The sequence below is a fragment of the Mus musculus genome, chromosome 7 (assembly GCF_000001635.26).
Source record: "Mus musculus strain C57BL/6J chromosome 7, GRCm38.p6 C57BL/6J".
In the NCBI taxonomy this organism is placed as follows: domain Eukaryota; kingdom Metazoa; phylum Chordata; class Mammalia; order Rodentia; family Muridae; genus Mus; species Mus musculus.
Window position 1 is genome coordinate 100,882,621 of NC_000073.6, and position 25,242 is coordinate 100,907,862.

The following is a 25,242-nucleotide window of genomic DNA, read 5'->3' on the forward strand; positions in this document are numbered from 1 at the left end:
GGGCTCTCCCCCACTTATGTGGAATCGGGATTCATGCAGGGCTCCCATTGTGTGGTGCTTGGGGAGCAGGAACCAGAGGGCAGCAGGCGCCAGAGAGTGAACTTGGGTGGGTTGAAGGTACTTGGGGGAACAGCCAATGGGAGAACCCTTACCACTTCAATAACCATCTCCTGCCTCAGGAACCGCCGCAGGGGGGCCTGGAGCTGGTGGGTAGGAGAGAACTAGTTATTAGTCTATTAACCCTGCAGTGATCGGTTGACCACTCTATGAACGAGGTCAGCCAGAGCGACATCCTGTCCTCGCTTGCATCACTGGGCTGCCAGACAGGGACACAAGGTCAGACAGAGGAGGAGGAGGAGGAGGACACAGAAGGGTGGGGCACTGTGGTCACAGAAGCAAGCTGACCACAGACCTGGACGTGGATGGCCACAATCCGGGTGACAGATGAAGACACAGACAGGGACAAGTTGGGGCACGGCAGGGTGGGGCACGTACATCCTCCATGCCCTCGATGTGGGCTTCGATCTCCTGAAGCACGCGGGCATGCCGCTCGGCCTCCTCAGCGCTCCGCACACCCTTGTTGATGCGCTCAGCCACCTGCTTGATGTTGCGCTGAGCATCGAGCAGCAGTGGGTGGTCTGGATGGTCTTCCGGTGTGTGCTTCAGAAGGTCCTGGGGCGGGAATGGAGACCTGTTTAGCTGCCCTGAGGTATTGAACTGACTGCTGGAGCATGAGAGACCATGGTATAGGCATCAAGGAGGACTTTCTTTCCTGCCTGGAGTCTGAGAACAGACATACTCCTCCCCCCGACCCCCAGGGCCTCCCTGTCCAGCCAGGCCCGTGGTTACCTTCACCAGAAGCTCATAGCGTGGGATTCTCTGCACAGGCTTGATCATGAGGTCGGACAGCGCCTGCTTTTCCTTGTTCTCACGCATGCTTTGCTGAAACCGAAGGCAGAGTGGAGGGAGTTCTCACATGAGGACTGACACGGCAGGAAGAGACACGCTCCTAGCCAAGTCCCTCCAGGTGAGCCCAAAGGCAGAGGCTGACACACTTGCAAGCACCACAATGTTTTTGGTCAAGAGCTCCTGGGATGCCCAGAGCTAGCCTGACATGTTAGCTTCACCCCTACCCCAGTCCACATACCTCCAAGAACTTGAGAAAGGCTGGCCTGGCCTCCTTAGCTACACGCACAGCATCCTTTGCATTGAGGAAGTTATCAATATAGGCCGAATAGATGTTCACCAAGACGTCTTTGGAAAACTGTGGGTGAGGAAGCAGGTTAGGCAGGCTCAGGTGTCCCTCACCCACTTCACCCTGTCCTGGCTTCTGTCTATTTAACTTGAAATGGTCAGGCAGGTCTTCTCTGTCTTTCTCAAAATTCATACATGTTGCATGCATGAACGTGACTGAATGAGCAGGTGTGTATGTATATATATGTATATATATATACACATATATGTATACATACATACAAATACATGTGCCTAGATGTGTGCTGAGACAAGACCTGGGTTGTTTTTTGTTTTTCTTTTAATGTTGCTGCGGCTGTTGTTGTTGTTTATTTGTTTGTTGTTATTTGTTTTCACTTCCAGACAATCTATCACCAGGTCTCCAATCCCATTAAACCAGCAAGGCAGGCCTCAGACCTTCCTGGTAGTAGGAGTGAACACATTATTGTAGCTTCTGGGACTCTGCCTGTGCAGTTCGTTCCTCCATGAGGAACATCCCTCCCAGCACAATAGACCCACCCTTGGCACTGAGCTGCAGTCTGCTTTTATGGAATGTGCCTGCTGCCTGACTTAGGGGCTCTCTCCTGGCAGAATGAAGCCTGGCTCAGGACAGGGTTCACAGTGGTGGCTAATCCTGCTGGTTGGCTGATGGTAGGTGCTGGTGGGGGGCGGAGGAGAGGGCTTTTCCACAAGAGAGGACAACTGGGTTCCAGTTTCAGCTGCACCAAGGACAGGCTAAGATACAGATCTTGGAGTCCCTGATTCTCTAAGGTGCCAAATGTTCCTGTCTCTGGACATGGCAGGGCTGAACCTGAGCCGATGAGGGAGGGCCTGCCTTGTGGAGCTCCCTGTCAGCCCACAGACAGCAGCCAGGTCCAGACAGAGAGTGAAGGCAACAGCACTTAATCCTACCTGGTGGCACCAGTTTCCAAGGAGCAAGGACAAACTAAGGCCTACGTACATAGGTTAAGACCCCACTCTGCGTCATAAGGAGCACATTTAAACAAGCTTACGGCCCAAAGGGGAGAGGACTTTTTAAATTTGCTATGTGGAACATTTCTTCTTTTTGGCATGGAATTTTCTGGAAGGATTCTCTACAGTTTTGCTTTTGTAACTACATGGCTCTAAGGTAACACTTAATTTGAGTTTGGCTATGATTTATCAGTCATCGTTAAGAATTCTTGGGAATTAAAAAATGTAAATTAAAAGTTTTTTGAGTATAATTAAACTTATATAAATAAATGCCAATTTAGGAAGAAACAGTACATTATGTTTGCAGGAGTTTAATAAAATGAAATGTTTTGTTTGCTTGAGACAGAGTTTCTCTGTGTAGCCCTTGCTGTCTTAGAACTCCTATAGACCAGGCTGGCCTTGAACTCACAAAGATGCATCTGCCTCTGCCTCCAGAGTGCTGGAATTAAAGACACGTATCACCACCACTCAGCTTTGTTTGTTTGTTTTGTTTTTTGTTTTGTTCTGTTCTGTTTTTGTTTTAAACTTTGCTTTTGTGGCTCTTCTGGAATTCGGAGCTACCACGGAAGGACTGTGAGGGGCTCACGGGATGCTGTGGCTCCTAGGAGGAGGAGCGTGGCAGGTGACATGAGAGGCCAGGGCCCTAGGATATATACTATGCAGGATAATGCCCAGCATGCAAAAAGCGCCGGACAGTATGAACCACAGTTATTAAAAAAGGAGCCAGACCGCGGCGAGCATCAATGTCACACCCATCTGAGCATGAGGTCCAGGTCAGCAGCAGTGCCAGCTCCCCTGTCCCGGTTCCAGTCAAGGTCTACGGCTGCAGCCTCCGAGGCAGGGACACTCACCGACTGGACGAGCAGGGCTCCCACCTTCTGCTGGGCGTGCCACGTTTGCACGCAGTGCCGCACCTGCTCCAGGAACTGCTCATGGTGCTCCAGGAGCTCGGGGATCTGGTCGAAGATCTCGTCCACCAGAGACGGGTCGCACAGCAAGGAGTTCTCCGGCTGCTTCAGTGGCTGCATGTAGCCCTGCAGGATGCACAGGGTCAGCCCATCTCCTCCAGTGCTACCCTCGCCTTACCTGCACCGGTCGGCACAGATCTGCACAGGGAATCACCCGGGCCTGCAGCTCAGTGACTTGCCACTGCACCTCCCTGGTTAGACCAGGAGCTCAGCAGTGGGAGGAAGACTCTGTCGCCCAAATGCTACCTACTACATGCCCAGCTCAGGGCTCTGTCAGAGGACGAGAAGGAGCACAGAGGGAGCATGATGGAGTCACGAAAAGATCGTGGAGAGAGGAAAGCAAGAAGACGGGGAGAGTGGGGCGCTTTCCAGGAGTCAGCACCACCTCACTGATAATATTGATTGAGTTTGCCAGGCACGGTTTTAAGAGGGAGAAGACAACAGTGAATAAGAACCAAAAAGATAAACACAATGGTATACACCTATAGTCTCAGGATCAGGAGACTGAGGCAGGAGGATCACCACAAGTTCAAGGCCAGCCTGGGCTACATGGTGAGACCTTCTCTCAAAAAACTAGCCAATGAAAAGATCTAACAGAGCTTACATCTAGTCAAAAGAAACACAAAAAACAAAAGCACATTTCACCAAATCTAAGATACACTGTTATTTTAAGTTACCATCTAGGGAAAAAACCCTGATGCTGATTAAATTATGGCATGCTACCTACTCTACAACAAACCCTGGCTTCACCATGAGAAAGCCTTGGGATTTAGGATAAAGCAGTGGTAGGCAGGGCACTGGAAGCTAATTCTGAAATGACTGGAGGCCTGTACTAAAGAAAGTCTGTGCCTAAAATTTCTGTTTTTCACCACAAATGTACATTTAGTGGTGTTTCCTAAGCATGAACAGCCATGCCCCTCCACTGGCGTTTTCATGGTGAGATCGCCCTCTACTGGCCCATGATGCAACTGCAAGCCAAAAAATGAAGAGGTTTCCTGAAAGACATATGTGATGTTACATTTATAAAATAACATTTATATTAAACATTTTAAAAAATCTGGCTTGTTTTGTAAAACAAACTTGAAAAAGTCAAAGCTGAACAGAATACTCTTGGCTGGCTGAAGAGTCTGAAAAGGCGCAGGGTGACTTGAGTAGCTAGCAGCTGGCCTCCTTATATAGGACTCTCTGGCCGGTACTAGCCAGAACCAGGACATGTCAGGATCTGTGGTTCCTCCCAGAGCAAAAGTGACACCATTTACTTCTGGGTCACACCGCAGAGGAGCAGGCACATCACAGGAGCCACGAAACCCCACACCAGAAGAGTCAGAAGCTGAGCAGGGAGTACATAAGCCATGGAAGAAATAAACAAGCTATTCCACAGTACACCAGAAGGGAGTAAGAACTCTGGAAGCAGGGAGTAGAGGGCGTAGGGGGCCAAGGGGAGAAAGGCTGCTTTAAAAAAGGGCAGTGTCTTAGTTGAAAATATTGGGGTTCAAGACAGAACTCAAGGATGGGGGTGAAACCCAGGCCAAGGGTGTATATAGAGTTATGGCCTGGGTTCAGATCCCACCTCCTTCTGGCTGCTGACCTTGGTAAGGGATTCCTTTGTTATTTTGTTTGTTTTTATCTGAGCTTGCACACACACACACAACACACACACACCCCAAAATACATATGAACACACGTACAGGCAGTATGTGAGATGCTACACCCATCTTTCATAAGATATGCATTTGGAACAGGTGCTATCATGATTGCCACTCTACAGCCGGGGCAGGAGAGGCACAACGGGGTCCACCATCTGTTCCAGGTTACACAGCTGACCAAGAAGTGCAGCAAAATTTGAGCACTAGAGCCAGGCTCCAGAACTCTGGAGGGACCAATCTTCCGTCCATGCTCCTGGAAGCCCCAGCCCTTGGGTTCAGGTAATACTCTCCTGCTCACCTCCACCTCCCTTCCACCCAGAAATCTCAATTTAGTGCCTTCAACTCCAGGCCTGCTTGCCTCCTGGAGCCCAGACGATCCTGGTTCCAGGCCCACCTGCTCTGCATTCCACGGTCCCCACTCCCTGTTGACAGCCATGAGAGGCAGCACCAGCTTTCCATCTTCACTTCGGGAAAATCCATGAACAGCCTCATTTTGCAGGCGAAACCGAGGCTTAGAGAAGTGAAGAGACTCAAACTCCCGTCCCCAGTAGGGGACAAGCAACTTAAAGCCTGCCTGCGTGCGTGCCTGCCTGCCTGTCTGATTGTACTGCCTCCAGCTCACCAGAGGATGGCCATGGGTCCTTGCATGACTCTCTTCTTGTCTCACATCTTGGGGTCCCCTAGCCCTTGCCGAGCTTCTTTCCTTTCTCCTTGGCAACCACACCAGCCACTTCTGGGGGATGATGGTGGCTTTTCCACTGTCCTGGTCTTTGCTTCGGTTGTGTCCTCTGCCTGTTCCCCTCAACAAGGCTCTCTGCTAAAATCCTACCCACCCCTCAGATCTCTGCAGGGCACCCCAAACCCAGACTCACATTCCTCGAGCCCATACGACAGGGAAGTCCTAGTTCTATGTTCTTAGCTCGTTGGATATTTTGATAAAACCAGAGGCAATGTATTTCTTATATAATTTGTCACTTTAACTAGTTTCTTTTATGGTTTTGAAACAGGTCCTCATGAACTCCCTTGGATTATCTATCAGTCAGAGATGACCCTGTATTTTTGATCCTCTTGCCTCTTCCTCTTGAGTGCTGGGATTACAGGTGTGCACCACCAAACCTGGTTTATGCAGGCCTGGAAATCACACCCAGGGTTTCTTGCATGCTAGATAAGCACTTTTCTGAGTTACACTCCTAGCCCCTCTTTAATCGGTTTCAAGTATTCAGCTTAGCACACATACATTCATACTGTTGTGTAAATGCCAACTTCACCTTCCAGCTGGAAACTCTGGACCACTGAAGACTAACTCCCCACATCACCCTTCCCCAGCCCCAGCCTCCCCGGGACGGTGCTACCACCACCCAACCTTCTATCTTTGAAGGTGTGACTACTTCGAGCACCTTGGAGCACACGCCATCCAGTACTGGTTGGTTGTGAGCGCTCCCTTCACTTAGCACTGTGTTGTCCAGGTTCATCAGTGCCGTAGCGTGTGTTGGAATCACCCTCCTTTTCTAGTGGAGTACTACCCATATACCTCACACACCGCAGCAGCCATTTCTGGTGGTGACAGTGTGACTTGTCTGGCTGGTGAGGGCCACTCTCCTGAATACTCAGTCCCTGAGCTCCGGGGAAAAGACTCATGCCCCTGAGATTCACTGCTGAATGGAGGCCTCTGCACTGCCCAGAGACTAGGGTTTGGTGTACTGTAGGGATCTGTGCAGATCTGGACGGGGAGAAGGGAAAGAAGGAAGGGTGAGTGGTTCTGGATATGTCCTGTCCCCCTGAGCTGTAGCAGGGTGTAAGCTCATCTTCAGTTGTGTTTGTGGGCCCCATTTCAGCACATACACCCAGGCTCTGGCCTCTGCTGTACACACACAGCTGAGCCTCAGCCCATCATCCTGCCACAGAGGCACCCTCCCCATCTTGCTCACCTCTCCCAGGCTAGGGGCCCAAGCATAGACCCTGTCTTCCCACCTCACGCCCACTTCCCACTGTTCCTGAAAACACCGGCCCCCACCCACGACCTGAGGAACTTACCTCCTAAGTGTCTGTCCCCGCTCTGTCCTTCCTATGGTCTGCACCCTTACTGGAGCTCTGTGCCCTGGGACAGCTTCTTCTTCTGCCACTCATGTTTCCAGTAGTCATGCAGACTTCCCAAAGCACAGGTCCAACCTCATGCCTACCTGTCTCAAAACCCTCTGATGACTCTCCAGAAACCCAACTGTGATCCAATCCTTCTCCTGGGGTTCAAGGACCCCATGGCATGACCCTTGCTGGCTCCTGCAACATTACCCAAGAACCAACCCCCCCATACACCGCACCATGTAGCTCTCGGAATGTGCATGCCCTCTGCAGAACAGAGCCATCCCCCTGCATCTTCTCTGGGGAGCTTTCCCTGATAGAACACCGGTCAGGCACCTCCCATGCCTCTATAGCAGTGGCTTTCAATCTGTGGGTCATGACCCCCACAAGGGTCCCATATCAGACATTCTGCATATTATATACTTACATGATGACTCACAACAGCAGCGATATTAGTTATGAAGTAGTATTAAAGTGACTTTATGGTTGGGGGTCACCACAACGTGAGGGACTGTATTAAAGGTTCGCATCCCTAGAAAGGTTGAGAGCCCTGCTCTAGAGCACCCCATGTGCACTCAGCAGGCTCTTCTTTCCCACACCCTTGGGCTTCCTGTATCTGGACCAGGGCCTGCTCTCAGATACCTAGCATTTAATTCTAGTCACAGAAAGGGCAAAAAGGTACACACCTCAAAACTGGGTCCAGGACTGATGAGGGGACCTGGTAACTCTAGGGTAGAGACTCCTACTCTCCCTGGATCTTCTAGTCTCACCAACCCTGCAGGGGGTGGCCACACCCAGGCTCACAGACAGCTCTTTGGTCTCAGCCCCTGTCCATGTGAGTGATCCCACCTGTGTGCGTCCACACTTGGGGTGCTGCTCTCAGGCCTAGGCCGTGGCCTCACCTGCATCAGGGTGCGCAGTGACTCCACATACGACTGCTCTGTGTCCAGCAGGGTCATGGTCACGTGCTTCCTCATGTCCTGCGGGGACAGAAGTAGAAGGTGAGTGGATCTTTGTTCCCCTTAGCCTCTGTCACCTTCTGCTACATTCAGGCACACCTGCACACAGAGAGAGCCCATCTGGCCTTTTCCCGGGCCTTCCTTGCCAGCTTCCTGTCCCCCAGTTTCCCAAAGCATCCCGGACCTCCATTCTGCCAGACCCTTGCTCAGGCACTCTCTGCTGGGAACGCTCTCCTGAGTCTCAAACATACCCTTCCAAGTGGATCCCTGTTTTCCTACCCCAACAGGTTCTGGACAAAGGCAAAACCCAACAACAATCAACTCTCGTATTTACAAAGGAAGATGCCTCTGGGCTACACCCACTCTAGAGACTCACTCTGAAAATACCAAGTTCCAGTTTGCTGCTATGAGGACATGTTTGACCTGGCTGTGTCACAGCATCCCTCAGAGCAGAGGCTGTCACTTTCTGCTTCAGAAGAAGAAACTACAGCCCAGGGAAGTAAAGTTGGTGCTGGAAGCACCAGGGCTCTGACAAGGCTGGATCCCAGTCTCATTAAAAGGTCACAGAGCTCTCTACACCAGGCCTGGCTCCAAGCCCTTCTTCTCCTGGCTCTCTTGTCCACTTGTGTGTTCACAGTCTCTCCATTTCTTCTCTTCGTGTGTGTGTGAGTGTGTGTGTGTGTGTGTGTGTGTGTGTACATAAGAGGTCAATGAGGTATCTTCTTTTGCTCTTCACATTATTTTATTTTATTATTTATTTTTTAACACAGAGTTACTCACTGAGCCTGGAGCTTCACTGTCTCAGCCTGGGTGGCCAGAGAGCTCAGAGATCTCTGCTCTCTAGCACTGGGGTCACACACACAGTGATGGGGTCACACACACAGTGATGGGGTCACACACAGTGATGGGGTCACACACAGTGATGGGGTCACACACACAGTGATGGGGTCACACACAGTGATGGGGTCACACACACAGTGATGGGGTCACACACACAGTGATGGAGTCACACAGACACAGTGATGGGGTCACAGTCACACACACACTGAGGGGATCACAGACACACTGGTGGGGTCACAGACACACTGGTGGGGTCACAGACACACACTACTATGTCCAGCTTTTACAACTCTGGGAGTGTAAACACAGGCCTTCATGCTTGCCCTTCAAGCCATCTCACCAACCCTCTTTCTCTTTCAGAGGCAGGGTCTTACACAGACCAGGTTGTGGAGACTTCCCTAGTGCTAGGGGTTACAGGTACTTACTACCTCGTCTGGCATATGCACTGCTGTAGAACAAGCCAGAGCTTGGTGCACAGGCTAGGCAAGCCCTGCACTTGCCGAGCTACAGCCCAGCCGAGTCGCTCGTTTTCAGAACAGGGAACCACTGATGCTCACATACACAGGGCCCAAGAGTCCTGTGAGGTTGCTCAGCATCAGCACCCATGTCACTAGGCACTGGGGTCCCTGCCCCTGTCAAAGTTATTAGCTCTATCCTATGGGAAGATTTTGTTAGAAGCAAGCTTGGGAATGTCTAAGCTTGCCCCACCCCCTCCCTGCGGCAGAGCTCACCTGCTGCCAACTTCCATGGTCCCCAACCATATCCAGGAACCCCTCCCAGACAGCACCCATCCCACCAGCCTACATCCTGGCAAGGACTCCACTCCAGAACCCCATACAGACACTTGACTCTCTAGACTAGCCTAGGCAAGGGTGTGGGGCCTACACACGTATCTGGGCCATGCTTGGGGCTCCAGCCATCAGGCCTGCAGATTCAACATGCTCTTTCTGTGCGGGAATTCTGGAATGGCTTATGCTTGGGCATTTCCTCAGTTCTTATCCCGACACCCCTTACTTCAGCGCCTCAGTCAGGGGACCTGCCATTGCCACTGCTCCACCCAGGGTCCCTGTGCTGCTTAGTATTACACTCTATTTGTTGTAATTTGTTTGTTTGTTGAGACAAGGCCTTACTCTGTGGCTCAGTACATAGCCTGGAATGCCTCGGTCTCCTCTGACCCTGGAACTGGGGGATCAGCCTGGCCCCTCGATAACTGAGGAGGCACGCTCAGAAGTGGACGCTCACTCTGAGCTCTATGGAGACGTGGATGCCGTCTCCTTGGGACACAGGAGGCTGGCTTACTCCACTTCTCCAAGCTCAGTGCTAGGCTGTGTTTCTCAGGCTCTACCCTAGAGACCCCTAACTAGGAGCAGGCCATTTATACTGAGGGCTTCTGGAGCCTTAAAAACTGAAAGCGGCTTTGGGTCTCCCACGTCTGCTCCTTTGCTGGCCGCTCCCAGAACACCCCAGCACCTCATAAGTACGTGCAACTCATTTCAGCCTCACGCAGGTCCAAGTCACAGGCGTCACAGACGAGTCAAGTCAGAGAAGTGATGTGACTTGCCCAAGATCATTCGGCCAGTGACAGACAAGGCCCAGGGCCTCTTTAGACACCTTATGCAGAGCCCTAGGGTCCCAGCTCCCTATGCTCCCACTACCAGGAACCTCGGGCCACAGAGCTCCCCAGCTCTGCTCTTCCCCACTGTGTGACTTTCGTGGCCCTGCTGCCATCCTCCTTCATGAAAAGGAATAAAAACCCTTTGTTCCTGGTACCACACAGGCTCCATGTTCTGCAGTGGGGAGCAGGGAGGTGCCCCCCACACACAGCGACCCTAGCTGTCCCTTCTCATTCCACTTCCCTGAGACTTCACTGGAGGTTTTCTGACCGACAGGAGAGCCAGACCAGGCTTTGGGCCACACTGCTACTGTCCCCTGCCCACACTCACTGGCCAGCCACCCCCAACCTGGGTCATGGTCAGAGAAGTTTCCTGAGGGGGAGGGCTGGCACTGAGCCGGTTGGCCGGGAGACTGGGGGTAGAGGGAGCTGACGCTGCAATGCAGCCGCCTCTCCCGGCCTCCTCCCCACTGCAAAGCACAGTGGGCTGTCATTCAGCTGTCAGGTAACGCACAGAAAACAAGGCCAGCTCCTTGTCACTGCGTGGAGCACCCTCTGCACGTGTCCGGACACGGGAGCAGTGCAGGGGGGCGGGGGACAGGGGAAGCAGGAGATGGAGGGACAAAGCAGCTGTCAACCAGATCGGCAGGCCCACCTGTTCCAGGCTGGCCAGCCCTTCAGCCTGCTTCCCTCGGGATCCCCTAACCCTTCAGTAGCCACAGACAGGACCCTGGCATGGGGACCAAGGGGGCCCGTGGGAAGGTGGACACGGCAGGAACTTGGTAAGGGGGACTCTCCTGTCATTAAACCCAAAGACAGCGTGAAGAAAGATTCATAGAGAGGCTATGAAGGCCAGATGCCCCACATCAAGACAAAAATGAAGCCTAGTTATCCAGCTGCGAGGTAGGCCCTTTTGCCCAGACTCCTGGAGCATTGGAGACACGTATGCAAAACACAGTACAGTACCCGGATTAGGCCTAGTCCCCATTGTGCCCATAGCACGGAACAGAGTCAGGGCCCAGACAAACACAAAAACAAGGCAGCATCCCTGGTCCCAGCCTCCTCCAGTTTCCAGAAAGGCCACTGGAGGCAGAGATGGGGACAGGCCCCAGGGTCCCAGTGGCAAAGTGGTGGTGCAGTTGGGGCCCTTCAACCCTGAGGGAGGTTGTAAATCTGGCTTTCCTGGGGACCCAAGGTGTCCCAGGAACAAATCTGCTTTCACCTGACCCATTTGACAAGAGAGTACTGTCTTGGGCCTTGACCCTGCCAACCCAACTAGTGCAGCCAGAGTTGGCTGTGCCGGTTGGCCATGGGGAGGAGGCTCATCAATCTCTCTGCCTACATCTGAGGTCAGCTCTCCTCAACCCGGGCACTGACAGGCAGGCAGGTCCTGGTTTCTGAGCTAAGTTCCAGGCCCTGTTCTCCAGCATCGGCCTACGCTACCCCATCTCCTGGGTCTGCAGCATCCTAGGCCAAGACCCAAGTTCCCGGCTGCCCCTCCCCCTCCCAGTACCTGGGCCTCCCCCGGCTCCTCCGCGGTGTCAGAGCCCCCGTCCCCGCCCCCGGCGGACTCCCCGGAGGCGGCGGCCGAGCCCAGATCGCGCATGTCTTCCAGCGCGATGGTGAACTGGGCCAGGGTCTTCACCATCTGAAGCATGCGGCCGGGCTGCCGCCGGGGCGGGTACTGCGCAGAGTCGGAGGGCCCCCTCCCACCCGCGCTCCTCGGGGGCCTTAGCCCCGCCGCGGTGGTGGTGGCGGCTTGAGTAGCAGCGTCAGTGAGGGCGCAGCCCGCGGTGGCGCTGCGGCCTCCTCCGCGCAGGGAGTGCGCGCGGCGTCGCAGGGGGAGAGTCCCGCCCTCTGCGCGCCGCCCCTTCTCCCGCAACAGGCTCAGTGCCTCGGGACCTCGCACCCCCGCCTCAGGACACAAGTCACACACACTCGCGGATAAAGACGCGTCCACAGTGTATCTAGTGCGCACACACAGATCTACACCCAGGAGCCATGGATGAATAGAGCTGGCATAGAACAGGCCCGGGGGGGGGGGGGTAGGGTAGGGTCAAGTGCACTCTCACATACAGATCCCCAATTCCTGACACCCAGGAGCCTGACCCACCATCTTTCACAATAATGCGACTTTCTTGATCAACAACTGCAGTGTGGCAGACGCAGGCACCGTTCCATGTAGGTATCAAATACGGGATGGCTGAAAACCTCACTGGCCCCAGCCAGTGAGAGAGGGATTTGAGTGTGATAGAGAGAGGCTGTCACACAAATCACCCACATTAAGTCACCCCTATCCCTACCACCATCTCCCCCAGGTGTTCTCTACCTGGCTCCAGTCCTGTTCCCTTCCAGTGCCTCTCCCCAAGACCCTCACTGGGAAAGCCCCACCCCCACCCCCAAATCTGCCCTCCACCAACTTCCTGGCTTTTGTTTAAATGTGATCCTCCATCTTCTGGCTCCTTCCACAAATGCCAGGACGAGGCTAGAATCTACTCCAGGGTCCATTTAAGTAGGACTGGGGTGTGGTGAGAAACAACTTTGACACCAAATCCCACTGGGCACCAGGAAGGGGGTCCATACTGTGTCTTACTCCTCACTAGCTCCACCTCCTTCAACATTGTGGGTTCCCACACTCACCAAGCTTGCATCTGACTCCCTCTCTCCAACCCGTTCTCTCTGGATTTCCTGAGCAGTTAATGAACCTCGATCACACAAGCTAGGCTCACCCTTGTTCCCACTCCTACACACTTCTTTGTTTCACCCTAGCCAACTCTCTGTGTCTAGAAAAGTCACCTCTCCCTTGCCTGGGGGCCTTGACCTAAGCCCGTTCCCTCTCCTTAGCAACCAATGTCTTCACTCAACTGCTCTACACAATGTCACCTCTTCTAGGAAGCCCTCCGGTCTTCGAGGTAGGTGTTATGTGCCTGTTCTGTGTTCTCCAAGATCTTCAGTTTTCTTATCTTAACCACAGATAGTCTGTAATAATGGATTGATGCCCACCTTCACCCAGGAGACTGCTGGCTCCCTGAGGTAAGGGTTCTTGGTAAGCCAAGGCACTGAACACACGTAACAGACGGTTGGTCTCAATAGCTTTGCTTTTCCCCTTGGCCAGTCAGCATGGGTACATTTCTGAGCATCTTTTCAGTGTGGAGGTCCCTGCATCCCTCTATCCAGCCCTGCTTCATTAGCCCAGACTCCACACCCCATTCTAAGGAACTTAAAAAAAAATACTTGCATATTTTTAATCTACATGTATGAGTGTGTTGCCTGCATGTATACCTGCTTGGTGTCTATGGAGACCGGAAGAGGGTGTTGGACCCTGGCACCCATACCAGGGACCCCCCCCACCCAAGGTCTCATGTAGCCTAAGGGCCATGTAGTGGAGGAGGACCCTGAACTGACTCCTCTGTAAGCACCTTCCCAGTTCTGGGACTACAGGCATGCACTACCGTGCCTGGTTTGTAGCATGCCCCCGCTTGGATCCAGGGTCTTGTGTATGCCACACAGGTAATGCACCAACTTAGTTTGTCCCTAGCACCTTTAAGTTTTGCTACCGGTACTGAAGATTGAACTTGAGGCCGTCTGCACACCGAGCAAACGGCGGGTGGGCTTTCTTTCTTCCTGTGATGCTGTCTGTTTGAGCCTGAGTCTTCCTACGCAGCTCAGGTTAGCCTCAAACTCATGACCCAGGTAGGGATGGAGCTTAGTGGCAGGGGGTTTGTCTAGCCTGTGTGAGGTTATGGGTCTAGTCCCCAGAACTTTTTTTTTTTAAGTGCATATAACTTCTGTCTAGGCAAGATGGCGAACGCCTATAACCCCAATACTTGGGAGGTGGAGGCAGAAGGCTCAGCAGTTCAAGGTTATCCTTTGCTATATATAAGTTCAAGGCCAGCCTGGGCTACAAGAGGCCCCGTCTTAGGAGCAAAACAAAGCAGGTCTGGGAATATTCTTCACTGGAAGAGCTCTTGCCTGGACTATAAGGCCCCAGGTTCAGTTACCAGCACTGAAAACAAGCCCACAAGAAGCCCCTGATTCTCCTGCCTCCTCCTGAGCACTGGCAGTACCAGCATGCACCCCTGTGCCTGTCACAAATGAATTATACCTCAACTACTCCTGAAAGGGCAGGCCAGGGGCTAGGATCCCAGGCAGCAGGCACAGCACAGACCGGTCACAGCCAATACTGGATAGTGCTTAATAAATCTGTATTGTGTCAGTGAAGGGACTTGCTATGTCTACCGGGTCCCTCTCGCTGGATCAGAATAACCAACCATTCATTCAGTCTGTTGAATGAAACGAATCCAGGATGGGGTATGACAGGCTCTTTTCTGCCTCTGGACTGAGAGTCCAGCACCTCCTAGGAATGTGCTGAAAAGCAGATTCACCTCTCGCCCAAAGGATCTCAAACCCTACCCAAGGTTAGAGCCAGAGAGCAGCTGAATCCACCTGCCTTTTCCCTTCCCAAAGGACTGCCTTGCCCATACTTCCTCCCCACAGCTTGCTCCTCTTCTTCCTCATCAGGGTGGGCATGTTGGGGGAAGAGAGAAAGAATGCCCATGTCCGGGCAGGGCACCAGGTCTCAGAGGTAAGCGCATGCACACAGAGGCCCATGGACTCGGGCCGGTTGCTTGGTCGCTGTAGCCACCTTTGGCTATCAATGTTCCGCCTCCATTTGGCCCTCTCTCAGACTACCTGATTATTTCTTCTTAGTGGCCGAGAGGCAGTGCAGTTTGGGGTCTTGGCCAGGTGCCACCCATCTACCCGTCAGCCGGATTAAATTCAGAGGAGTGATTCCACCCCTGCAGGCTCCCAGGCTTAGCAAAGGTTACCTCTGCAGGGGGGAAAGCACTCAGAGGAGGCTCCCGGAGAGGAGCCAGGCCTAGAACACAGCATGAATGAAGGTCAAAAGACACGAGTACATGGGTGCAGGGAGACAGTCCCAGGAAGCCTCCAGCCCCTTACAGGTGGGGCTTAATGCCAAAGGCCGCTTTGTTAAGGATGGCTGAGATGGTTTGAATAAATTTGGCCCCACAGGCTCACACTTTTGAATGCTTGCATAAGAAGTGGCACTGTTAGGAGGTGTGGCCTTGATGGACAGAAGTGGCCTTGATGGGGGAAGTGAGTCACTGTAGGGGTGGCTTTGAGGTCTCTCCTATGCTCAGGTAAAGTCGTTTGCGGACTGCTGATTAAGACGTAGAACTCTCAGCTCCTTTTCCAGCACCATGTCCTGCCTGGACACTGCCATGCTTCCTGCCATGATGATAATGAACTGAACCTCTGAAACTATAAGCCAGCCCCAATTAGATGTTTTTCTTTGTAAGAGTTTATAAGAGTCGTAGTGTCGAGTCAGGCATTAGCACAGGTGGGTATTAAGAAACTGGATGTAGACTCCGCCGAAAAGTAGTCTGCACAGGTGAGAGTGTGCACACAGAAGCTGACAGGAGCCACAGAGCTTCTGAGGCAGCGCCCTTTTCGGGCTCCAGACATCCGACCACCTCCCCGGCCAGAGGACAGGTGTCCACCTGGCCCGGGAGGCCTTTGCCTCAGGAACAGCGGGAGCCATCTTGGTTCTGGGACTCCGCTGAAAAGTAGTCTGCACAGGTGAGAGTGTGCACACCGGCCAAAGCAACACAGCTTCTGGGAAAGGTCCTGTTTTGGGCCTTCATCTTCGGCCAGAAGGGAGGTCCGAACGCCAGATATCTGTGCATCTTCCCTGTAAGAGGAGAGCTTGCCTGCAGAGAGTGCTCTTACCACTGAAACTCAGAGGAGAGAGCCAGTCTCCCAGGTCTGCTGATAGAGGGTAACAGAATCACGAGAGGAACAATCTCTAAACAGAGACAACTATAACAACTAACTCCAGAGATTACCAGATGGCGAAAGGTAAATGTAAGAATCTAACTAACAGAAACGAAGACTACTCACCATCATCAGAACCCAGCACTCCCACTTTGCCCAGTCCAGGGCACCCCAACACACTGGAAAAGCTAGACCCGGATTTAAAAGCATATCTCATGATGATGGTAGAGGACACCAAGAAGAACTTTAATAACTCACTTAAAGAAATACAGGAGAACACTGCTAAACAGGTAGAAGACATTAAAGAGGAAGCACAAAAATCCCTTAAAAATTGCAGGAAAACACAACCAAACAGGCGATGGAATTGAATAAAACCATCCAAGACCTAAAAAGGGGAGTAGACACAATAAAGAAAACCCAAAGTGAGGCAACGCTGGAAATAGAAAACCTAGGAAAGAAATCTGGAACCATAGATGCGAGCATCAGCAACAGAATACAAGAGATGGAAGAGAGAATCTCAGGTGCAGAAGATTCCATAGAGAACATCGGCACAACAATCAAAGAAAATGGAAAATGCAAAAAGATCCTAACTCAAAACATCCAGGAAATCCAGGACATAATGAGATGACCAAACCTACGGATAATAGGAGTAGATGAGAATGAAGATTTTCAACTCAAAGGACCGGCAAATATCTTCAACAAAATTATAGAAGAAAACTTCCCAAACCTAAAGAAAGAGATGCCCATGAACATACAAGAAGCCTACAGAACGCCAAATAGATTGGACCAGAAAAGAAATTTCTCCCGACACATAATAATCAGAACAACAAATGCACTAAATAAAGATAGAATACTAAAAGCAGTAAGGGAAAAAGGTCAAGTAACATAAAGGCAAGCCTATCAGAATTACACCAGATTTTTCACCAGAGACTATGAAAGCCAGAAGAGCCTGGACAGATGTTATACAGACACTAAGAGAACACAAATTCCAGCCCAGGCTACTATACCCAGCCAAACTCTCAATTACCATAGATGGAGAAACCAAAGTATTCCACGACAAAACCAAATTCACACATTATCTTTCCACGAATCCAGCCCTTCAAAGGATAATAACAGAAAAAAAAAAACAAAAAACAATACAAGGACGGAAACCTCATCCTAGAAAAAGCAAGAAGGTAATCCCTCAACAAACCTAAAAGAAGACAGCCACAAGAACAAAACGCCAACTTTAACAACAAAAATAACAGGAAGCAACAATTACCTTTCCTTAATATCTCTTTATATCAATGGGCTCAACTCCCCAATAAAAAGACATAGACTAACAGACTGGCTACACAAACAGGACCCAACATTTTGCTGCTTACAGGAAACTCATCTCAGAGAAAAAGATAGACACTACCTCAGAATGAAAGGCTGGAAAACAATTTTCCAAGCAAATGGTATGAAGAAACAAGCTGGAGTAGCCATTCTAATATCTAATAAAATCTACTTCCAACCCAAAGTCATCAAAAAAGATAAGGAGGGGCATTTCATACTCATCAAAGGTAAAATCCTCCAAGATGAACTATCAATTCTGAATATCTATGCTCCAAATACAAGGGCAGAAAGACACCGTCAACAAGACAAAAAGACCACCAACAGATTGGGAAAGGATCTTTACCTATCCTAAATCAGATAGGAGACTAATATCCAATATATATAAAGAACTCAAGAAGGTGGGCTCCAGAAAATCAAATAACCCCATTTAAAAATGGGGCTCAGAGCTGAACAAAGAATTCTCACCTGAGGAATACAAAATGGCAGAGAAGCACCTGAAAAAAATGTTCAACATCCTTAATCATCAGGGAAATGCAAATCAAAACAACCCTGAGATTCCATCTCACATCAGTCAGAATGGCTGAGATCAAAAATTCAGGTGACAGCAGATGCTGGCAAGGATGTGGAGAAAGAGGAAAACTCCTCCATTGTTGGTGGGATTGCAAGCTTGTACAACCACTCTGGAAATCAGTCTGGCGGTTCCTCAGAAAATTGGACATAGTACTACTGGAGGATCCCGCAATACCTCTCCTGGGCATATATCCAGAAGAGGTCCCAACCAGTAAGAAGGACACATGTTCCACTATGTTCATAGCAGCCTTATTTACAATAGCCAGAAGCTGGAAAGAACTCAGATGCCCCTCAACAGAGGAATGGATACAGAAAATGTGGTACATTTACACAATGGAGTACTACCCAGCTATTAAAAAGAATGGGCTTATGAAATTCTTAGGCAAATGGATCGACCTGGAGGGCATCATCCTGAGTGAGGTAACCCAATCACAAAGGAACTCACACAATATGTACTCACTGATAAGTGTATATTAGCCCAGAAACTTAGGATACCCAAGATATAAGATAGAATTTGCTAAACACATGAAACTCAAGAAGAACGAAGACCAAAGTGTGGACACTTTGCCCCTTCTTAGAATTTGGAACAAAACACCCATGGAAGGAGTTACAGAGACAAAGTTTGGAGCTGTGACGAAAGGATGGACCATCTAGAGACTGCCATATCCGGGGATCCATCCCATAATCAGCTTCCCAACGCTGACACCATTGCATACACTAGCAAGATTTTGCTGAAAGGACCCAGATAGAGCTCTCTCTTGTGAGACTATGCTGGGGCCTAGCAAACACAGAAGTGGATGCTCACAGTCAGCTATTGGATGGATCACAGGGCCCCCAATGGAGGAGCTAGAGAAAGTACCCAAGGAGCTAAAGGGTTCTGCAACCCTATAGGTGGAACAACATTGTGAACTAACCAGTACCCCTGAGCTCTTGACTCTAGCTGCATATGTATCAAAAGATGACCTAGTCGGCCATCACTGGAAAGAGAGGCCCATTGGACTTGCAAACTTTATATGCCCCAGTACAGGGGAATGCCAGGGCCAAAAAGTGGGAGTGGGTGGGTAGGGGAGTGGGGGGGGAGGGTATGGGGGACTTTTGGGATAGCATTGGAAATGTAAATGAGGAAAATACCTAATTAAAAAAAAGAGTCGTAGTGTCTCTTTACAGCAATGGAAACCCTAAGACAATGGCTAATTAGGTCCAAGCTCATTGCCATAGCACTGGGGGTGCCGATGGAGCAGAGAGCAAAAGGATGCCAAGGAGAGGAGCAGCGGCTCAGGGGCTGAGGCAGGGAATCATTAGAGCCCCTTCAGGACAGGGTCAACTGGGGTGAGGCTGAGGGCATCACGTAGCCAGCACCAAGTCAAGGTATGGTTCTGTGGCTCCTCTGAGCATCAATCCAGGGTGCGGATTTAATCACCCTCTTAGAGCTCTGAGGATGTTTGGAGTAGGGTCACAGAATTTAATTAAGTTGATTATATGTGGGGTGGGGGTGGGTATATGTGCCCCAGTTCATGGTGGAGTTCAGAAGTCAGAGGACAGCTTTTGGGAGTCAGTGTTCTTCCTGTCACCACATGGGTCCTGGGGATTGAACATGGGTCTTCAGGCTCAGCAGCAAGAGATTTTACCACCTGGGCCATATTGCTATCCCTGAGAAGAGTTTCTGTAAGTATGAAAACCTGTCTGGTTTTCCATACCACATCTGTATCCCACCTCAGACATCTTCCTTCCCCACCAAAGAGCTGTCCACACCCTCCTCGGTTAGGGGAAGGTAAGAGACAACTGTCAGGAGAGGGCTCAGTCCCACCAGACCACCGGGTACCTGGCTCTGAGACCACCCTCTGTCAGCCCCAGGGAATCCTGGTCTAGCGACCTCCACCAGGTCTGTTGACAACTTCCCCAGCCATCTCTGAGGCAATCCTGGCTTCCTGCTCGCTTGCCTCCAGACACCATTCATTCCACCCGCCCTCTGAGACCCACCAGACCTTACAGCTACTGCTGGACCACTGGAGGACCAGATGTGACAAAGGCTAGACCTAGAGTGGACTAACGAGAGTCATGGTAGCGGCTGAATAGCTGGAATGGTGAGAGATGAATATGCACGTGGATGGGTGACAGGCCACTGAGTCAGGGGCAGATGAACACACGACTGACTGCACCTAGTGGATGGGCTGCTGCTCTGATTGTCACACCATTCTCTTGACTAGTTTAATAAACACTCATCAATCACCAACCAGGTACCAGCTAAGCAGTGTGCTAGGCTGATGATGATGACTTTAATGTATGAGGGTTCGGTCTGCATGTACACCTGGCTGCCAGAAGAGGGCATCGGATCCTGTTATAGATGGTCAGAAGCCACTGGAAGTTGCTGGGAATTGCCAGTGCTCCTAACTGCTGAGTGAACTCTTCAGTCCCTGTGCTAGGAACTTGAAGATAAGGTCTTAGACTGGGAGATGGCTGGGCATATGGTTAAAAATACTGGCCATTCAAGCCCAATGACTTAAGGTCCATTACCAGAACTCACATAAAAGCCAGATGGGACAGCATCCATCTGTAATCCCAGCACTCTTATGTTGAGACAGGAGGCAGAGACAAGAGTGATCACTGGAAGCTCACAGGCCAACTAGCTGGAGCTACCTCAAAAAAAAAAAAGGACTGTGAGAACTATCTCCAAAAACAGTCCTCTGTCACATGCATGTTGTGTCATGTGCACCACCTGCACACCAGAAGGAAAGGAAAGGAGGAAAGGAGGAGGGAGGGAGGAAGGGAGGGAGGGAGGGAGGGAGGGAGGGAGGGAGGGAGGGAGGGAGGGAGGGAGGATGTTTATGTCCACACCCAGGGTTTCATTAGGAAGACAAGACCTGAAAGAAATGACCCAAGACCAGGCCGCTGGGGTGTAGCCAGCTAGTCCAATGCTTGCCTCATAAGCATGACGCTTGGGGTTTGAACCTCAGGACTGCATAGACCTGGCATGGGAGCACATGCCTGTAGTCTCGGCGCTGGGGAGGCAGGAGGATGAGAATTCAAGGTCATTTTTGATAACCAGGGAAGCCCCATATCAAAAAGAGCAAAGACAACTCCTAAGGGAGACACAGGTCTGGAAAGCAGGTGTCATCAGGCTTCATGGGAAGGGTCTGCAGACCTGCCCAGCTGTCTTTGTCAAAAGATCTCTGGAGGGGCTGGAGAGATGGCTCAGTGGTTAAGAGAACTGACTGCTCTTCTCAAGGTCCTGAGTTCAAACCCAAGCAACCACATGGTGGTGCACAACCATCCGTAATGACTCCCTCTTCTGGAGAGTCTGAAGACAGCTATAGTATACTTACATATAATAAATAAATAAATCTTTAAAAAAAAAAGATCTCTGGACCCCAGAGCTGCCCACACTGGACCACGGGGAGCCTGGAGGATCTTTCTCCATGACAAATACTGTTTGCGTGGGTCTTAGATTCATCATTGCTTTGTAAGCGCTGGCTCCTTAACCACCAACCTACATACACCAGAGCTCTGTTTCTTGTAACTCTCCCATTTTATAAACCAGGAAAGCTTCGAGAGGCCGAGGCCGTCCTGCTGGTAAGGTAGGACCCAGCTGGCTGCCTTCAAGCCTGCAAGCTTCCTGCACTTCCGAGACACACTGGCTGCCTGAGTCACCTTTCTCTGGTCTCTTCTTTCCGAGTCAATGATATAAAGAGGTTCCCTTGAGTCAGGAACATTCTGGAAGATGAATACAATGCTGCCACGGGCCATGCCAGGATCAAGGACTACCAACCCAGATGTGCTGTCTGGCTCTCCTGCCCCACCCATACCCATGAAAGTGGAGTTGGTACTACACAGTCGCAGCCTATAGGCCATCTACTTCCCAATGGCTGCTGCCACCTCTGATGCTCCGTCATCAAGGAGACAAAAGTTACAAAAGGATTCCGTGGTATGGAGCCCAAGATGGCTGGCTATGGAGCTGTGTATTTCAGGTTCAAATCCTCGCTACGCTACTTAGTATGTGGATTGGGGAAGACACTTCATTTCCTGGGGCCCCCGCTTCCTACCACCCTTTCCATTGCCCATCCACTCCCCTTGGTTCCCTAGATCACTTCCTGCCATCAGTAGACCCTCCTTTCTGGAAGGAGAGGCCTCTTAAGGTTTCTCAGTTCCCAGGCCTCACAGGCAGCTGGAAGGGAAATGTCCAAGCCACAGAGATCTCTGGGGACTGGCTGCCCCGGGTGGGGCTGTCACTGGAGGATGAGCTCTGGGGCTTGGAGGGAAAGCTCTGGGGCCTAAGGAGCTAAAGCGCCTTCCTGCTTCAGAGGCAGAGTCCTGTGTGCAACTGGAGACGGGGTTAGGAGCAACATGAAGCACGGCCCATCTGTGTGGCCCCTTAGTTATCTGTAGCCACAACTGCACAGCAATCCATGTTGTAACGAACCATGGGGTTCTAGGCAGAGGTTAAAAACTGAAGGGTCTTTCAATAATGATCAAAACCAGCTACGTTCAAAATAATCCCAAACAGAAACCAGCAACACACCACTAGCCCTCGCTTACAAAGCATTTGCCGTGGGTTCCACATGGACTGCGTCCTTTCCATGACTGCCTCCTGTCCTCACAGTCACCCCGGGGTGATGTGTCGGGTGATATCTGTCAAAGCTCGTGTCCACAACATTGTCCATCTGGTAGGCTCTTCCTCCAACATGGTGCAAACACTCTTCTCACACAGCATGAGGTCCAGGGCCCCTCTTCTCCAGACTGGATGGACCTTTGTTACTCTCTTGGACACAGATCACTAGCAGAAGTGAAGTCACAGGACACCTAAAACTTGCTCTTCTGGCTTGTCCCAGTGATGACGGGGATTGAACCCAGGGTCATGCAAGCACTCCACCATTGTGGTGTTCTTTTGTTTGTTTTTATTTAATTTATTTAAAAAGTTTTAGATTTCGTGTGTGTGTGTGTGTCTGCATGTATGTTTGTGCACCGCATGCATACTTGGTGCTCTCGGTTACCAGAAGAAGGTGCCGGATCCCCTGAAACTAGAGTTGTGGATGGTTGTGGACTACTATGTGGGTGCTGGGACCCATATCCAAGTCCTCTGCAAGAGCAACAAGTGCTAAACTGCCGGGCCAGACCTCTAGTCCCTGCTTATTTATTTATTTATTTATTTAGATTTTTCGAGACAGGGTTTCTCTGTATAGCCCTGGCTGTCCTGGAACTCACTTTGTAGACCAGGCTGGCCTTGAACTTAGAAATCTGCCTGCCTCTGCCTCCCGAGTGCTGGGATTAAAGGTGTGCTCCACCACGCCCGGCACTCATTTATTTTTGAGAGATGGTCTCACTATGTAGCCCTGGCTAGGCTGTAATTTACAAAAATCCTCTGACTCTGTTTACCAAGTGCTAGGACTAAAAGCACGAGTCACCACACCTGGCTTCCTCTAGAGATTTCTAACTTTGATAAGGGGTCTCACTAAGCTGCCCAGTTTACCCTTGAACTAGCTGTGGCAGGTCCTGAACTTTTCCTACTCAGCCTCCCAGTACCTGGGACTACCTTGCTCCATGAAGCCTGGCAGCCTGCATAGCCATAAAGCCCGGCCTACATGTTGGGAGGGAGCCCGGGCCACATGCCATGTATAGATGTTCCAACTAACGGCTTAGACGAGGCCCGAGCCAAACATCAATATTAACTGCTAAGTCTGAGAGGAACGAGTCTAGCCCAGGCACCACCTGACTACCATGAAACTCACAGTGAAAAGGAGACAGAGGCCCAGTGAGGCAGACAAGGATGCCAGGGCCCTGCAGACAGGAAGAGGCAGTGCTTGGACCTAGAGCTCTTGCTCTACTGGCAGAGAAATGAAGCCAGGCTGATTTCTGCATGAACCCACATTTCATCTGTTGGCCCAGAGGGGTCAAGTTGGGACCCCAGCAGGGGCAGTAGTAAAAAAATAAAACAGAGATCTATTGGCTGTGAAAGAAGCAAGAGGTAGCCCTCGCTCTCCTGGCTGGATTCCAGGCTGTCTTCTGATGGCTAAACCCGGCTGGCCCATCTCTCAGCCTAGAAGAAAATCCCTGACCACAACACTCCTGGCCCATCCCAGACCTGGGGTAGAGCATACACTGCGAGGTCCTCGATGGGGACCTGAGGTACAATTTCTCTCCACAGCCCTATGTAGGCCTCACACTGTCCCTGAGTGCCCTGTGATAACTCCCCAGTCCAGTCTTCAACACACTACAGATCTATACTTTGCCAAGACAGTAACAGAATCCAGGAGCACCTCTCTGACCTCCCAGGAGCACCGTGGTCTAGGAAAGACACCGGTTCCTACAGGATGTGTACTGAGAACTTCAGTGGGGTGACCTAGGCTAAGATCTAACCCCAAGCAAATGGCGTATCAGCAGCTGAAAGACTTCACTAAGTTGCAGGGCACATAAATAAGAAGTCAGGCCAAACCTGGGGCACCCTGAATTAGGAAGTGGGGCTGACAGCTGTATTCGTTTCCCTGGATGGCTAAGACATAGATGGAAACAGAAGGGAGGTCTCAATGTCTGCCTGCCCCAGGACTACAAGAATAATCCAAACAGGAATGAGTATAAACTAGACATACACTGGGTACATAACATGTACCTATTGGCTGGCCTTCCTGCTCTGTGACTTAGTTTCCCCTTCTGTAAACAGATGAAGGAGGTGGGAAAGTTCAAGAGGGTTCTAAATTCCCCACTAGGTTCCCAGAGGGTGACTGAGGTCATACTGGGAGAAAGGCATGGCTGATGAAGCCCAAGTGAGGAAGCTGGGGCTCTAGGACTGCACTTCCACCAAGCACTGCTAGGTGGCAGCAGAGGCCTGCAGGACTGGGATTGTAGGGCATGTGGTTTGAATTTAACTGCATGATTTTTTTTTTTTTAATGTGGGGTTTTTTTCTTTTCGTTTTTTTCTGTCACTCCACCCCTTTCAGTTTCAAGAGGATACAGCTGAATCTTCTAGGTTTCAAAAGAAAAGTTCCTTATCCCAGATAACAGAAGTAGGAGATGGGGGCTGGAGGGTAAGTCGGACCTCAGCAGACGTGAAAAGCATCGGATGAGCCAGTCCACTCTGAACTCAACCTCTCTGCCCACTTCTCCCCCGTAGCCACCATTTTACAGGTCAGGAGCCAGGCATAACTGAGTGTGAGACCTTGGAGGAGAATGCTAACAAATCTGTATTCTAAGTTTGTATTTTAGGGGCTCCTAGGATATCCCTGCCAGTCCTGCACACAGGACTGTGCCCTGCCTTGGCT

At 51.0% G+C, this 25,242-nt stretch overlaps 1 protein-coding gene across 1 annotated transcript in view; it reads right to left on the reverse strand.

Annotated features, from left to right (window-relative positions):
* The window catches only part of Arhgef17 (Rho guanine nucleotide exchange factor (GEF) 17), a 62,416-nt gene that overhangs the window by 12,875 nt on the left and 24,299 nt on the right, over positions 1 to 25,242 (reverse strand). The window contains exons 2-7 of the mRNA NM_001081116.1: positions 7,801 to 7,878; positions 3,057 to 3,239; positions 1,148 to 1,264; positions 850 to 942; positions 496 to 672; positions 153 to 203 (exon numbers count right to left, since the gene is read on the reverse strand). Coding sequence (NP_001074585.1) covers positions 153 to 203; positions 496 to 672; positions 850 to 942; positions 1,148 to 1,264; positions 3,057 to 3,239; positions 7,801 to 7,878 — 699 coding nt within the window. The remainder of the gene's footprint in view (positions 1 to 152; positions 204 to 495; positions 673 to 849; positions 943 to 1,147; positions 1,265 to 3,056; positions 3,240 to 7,800; positions 7,879 to 25,242) is intronic.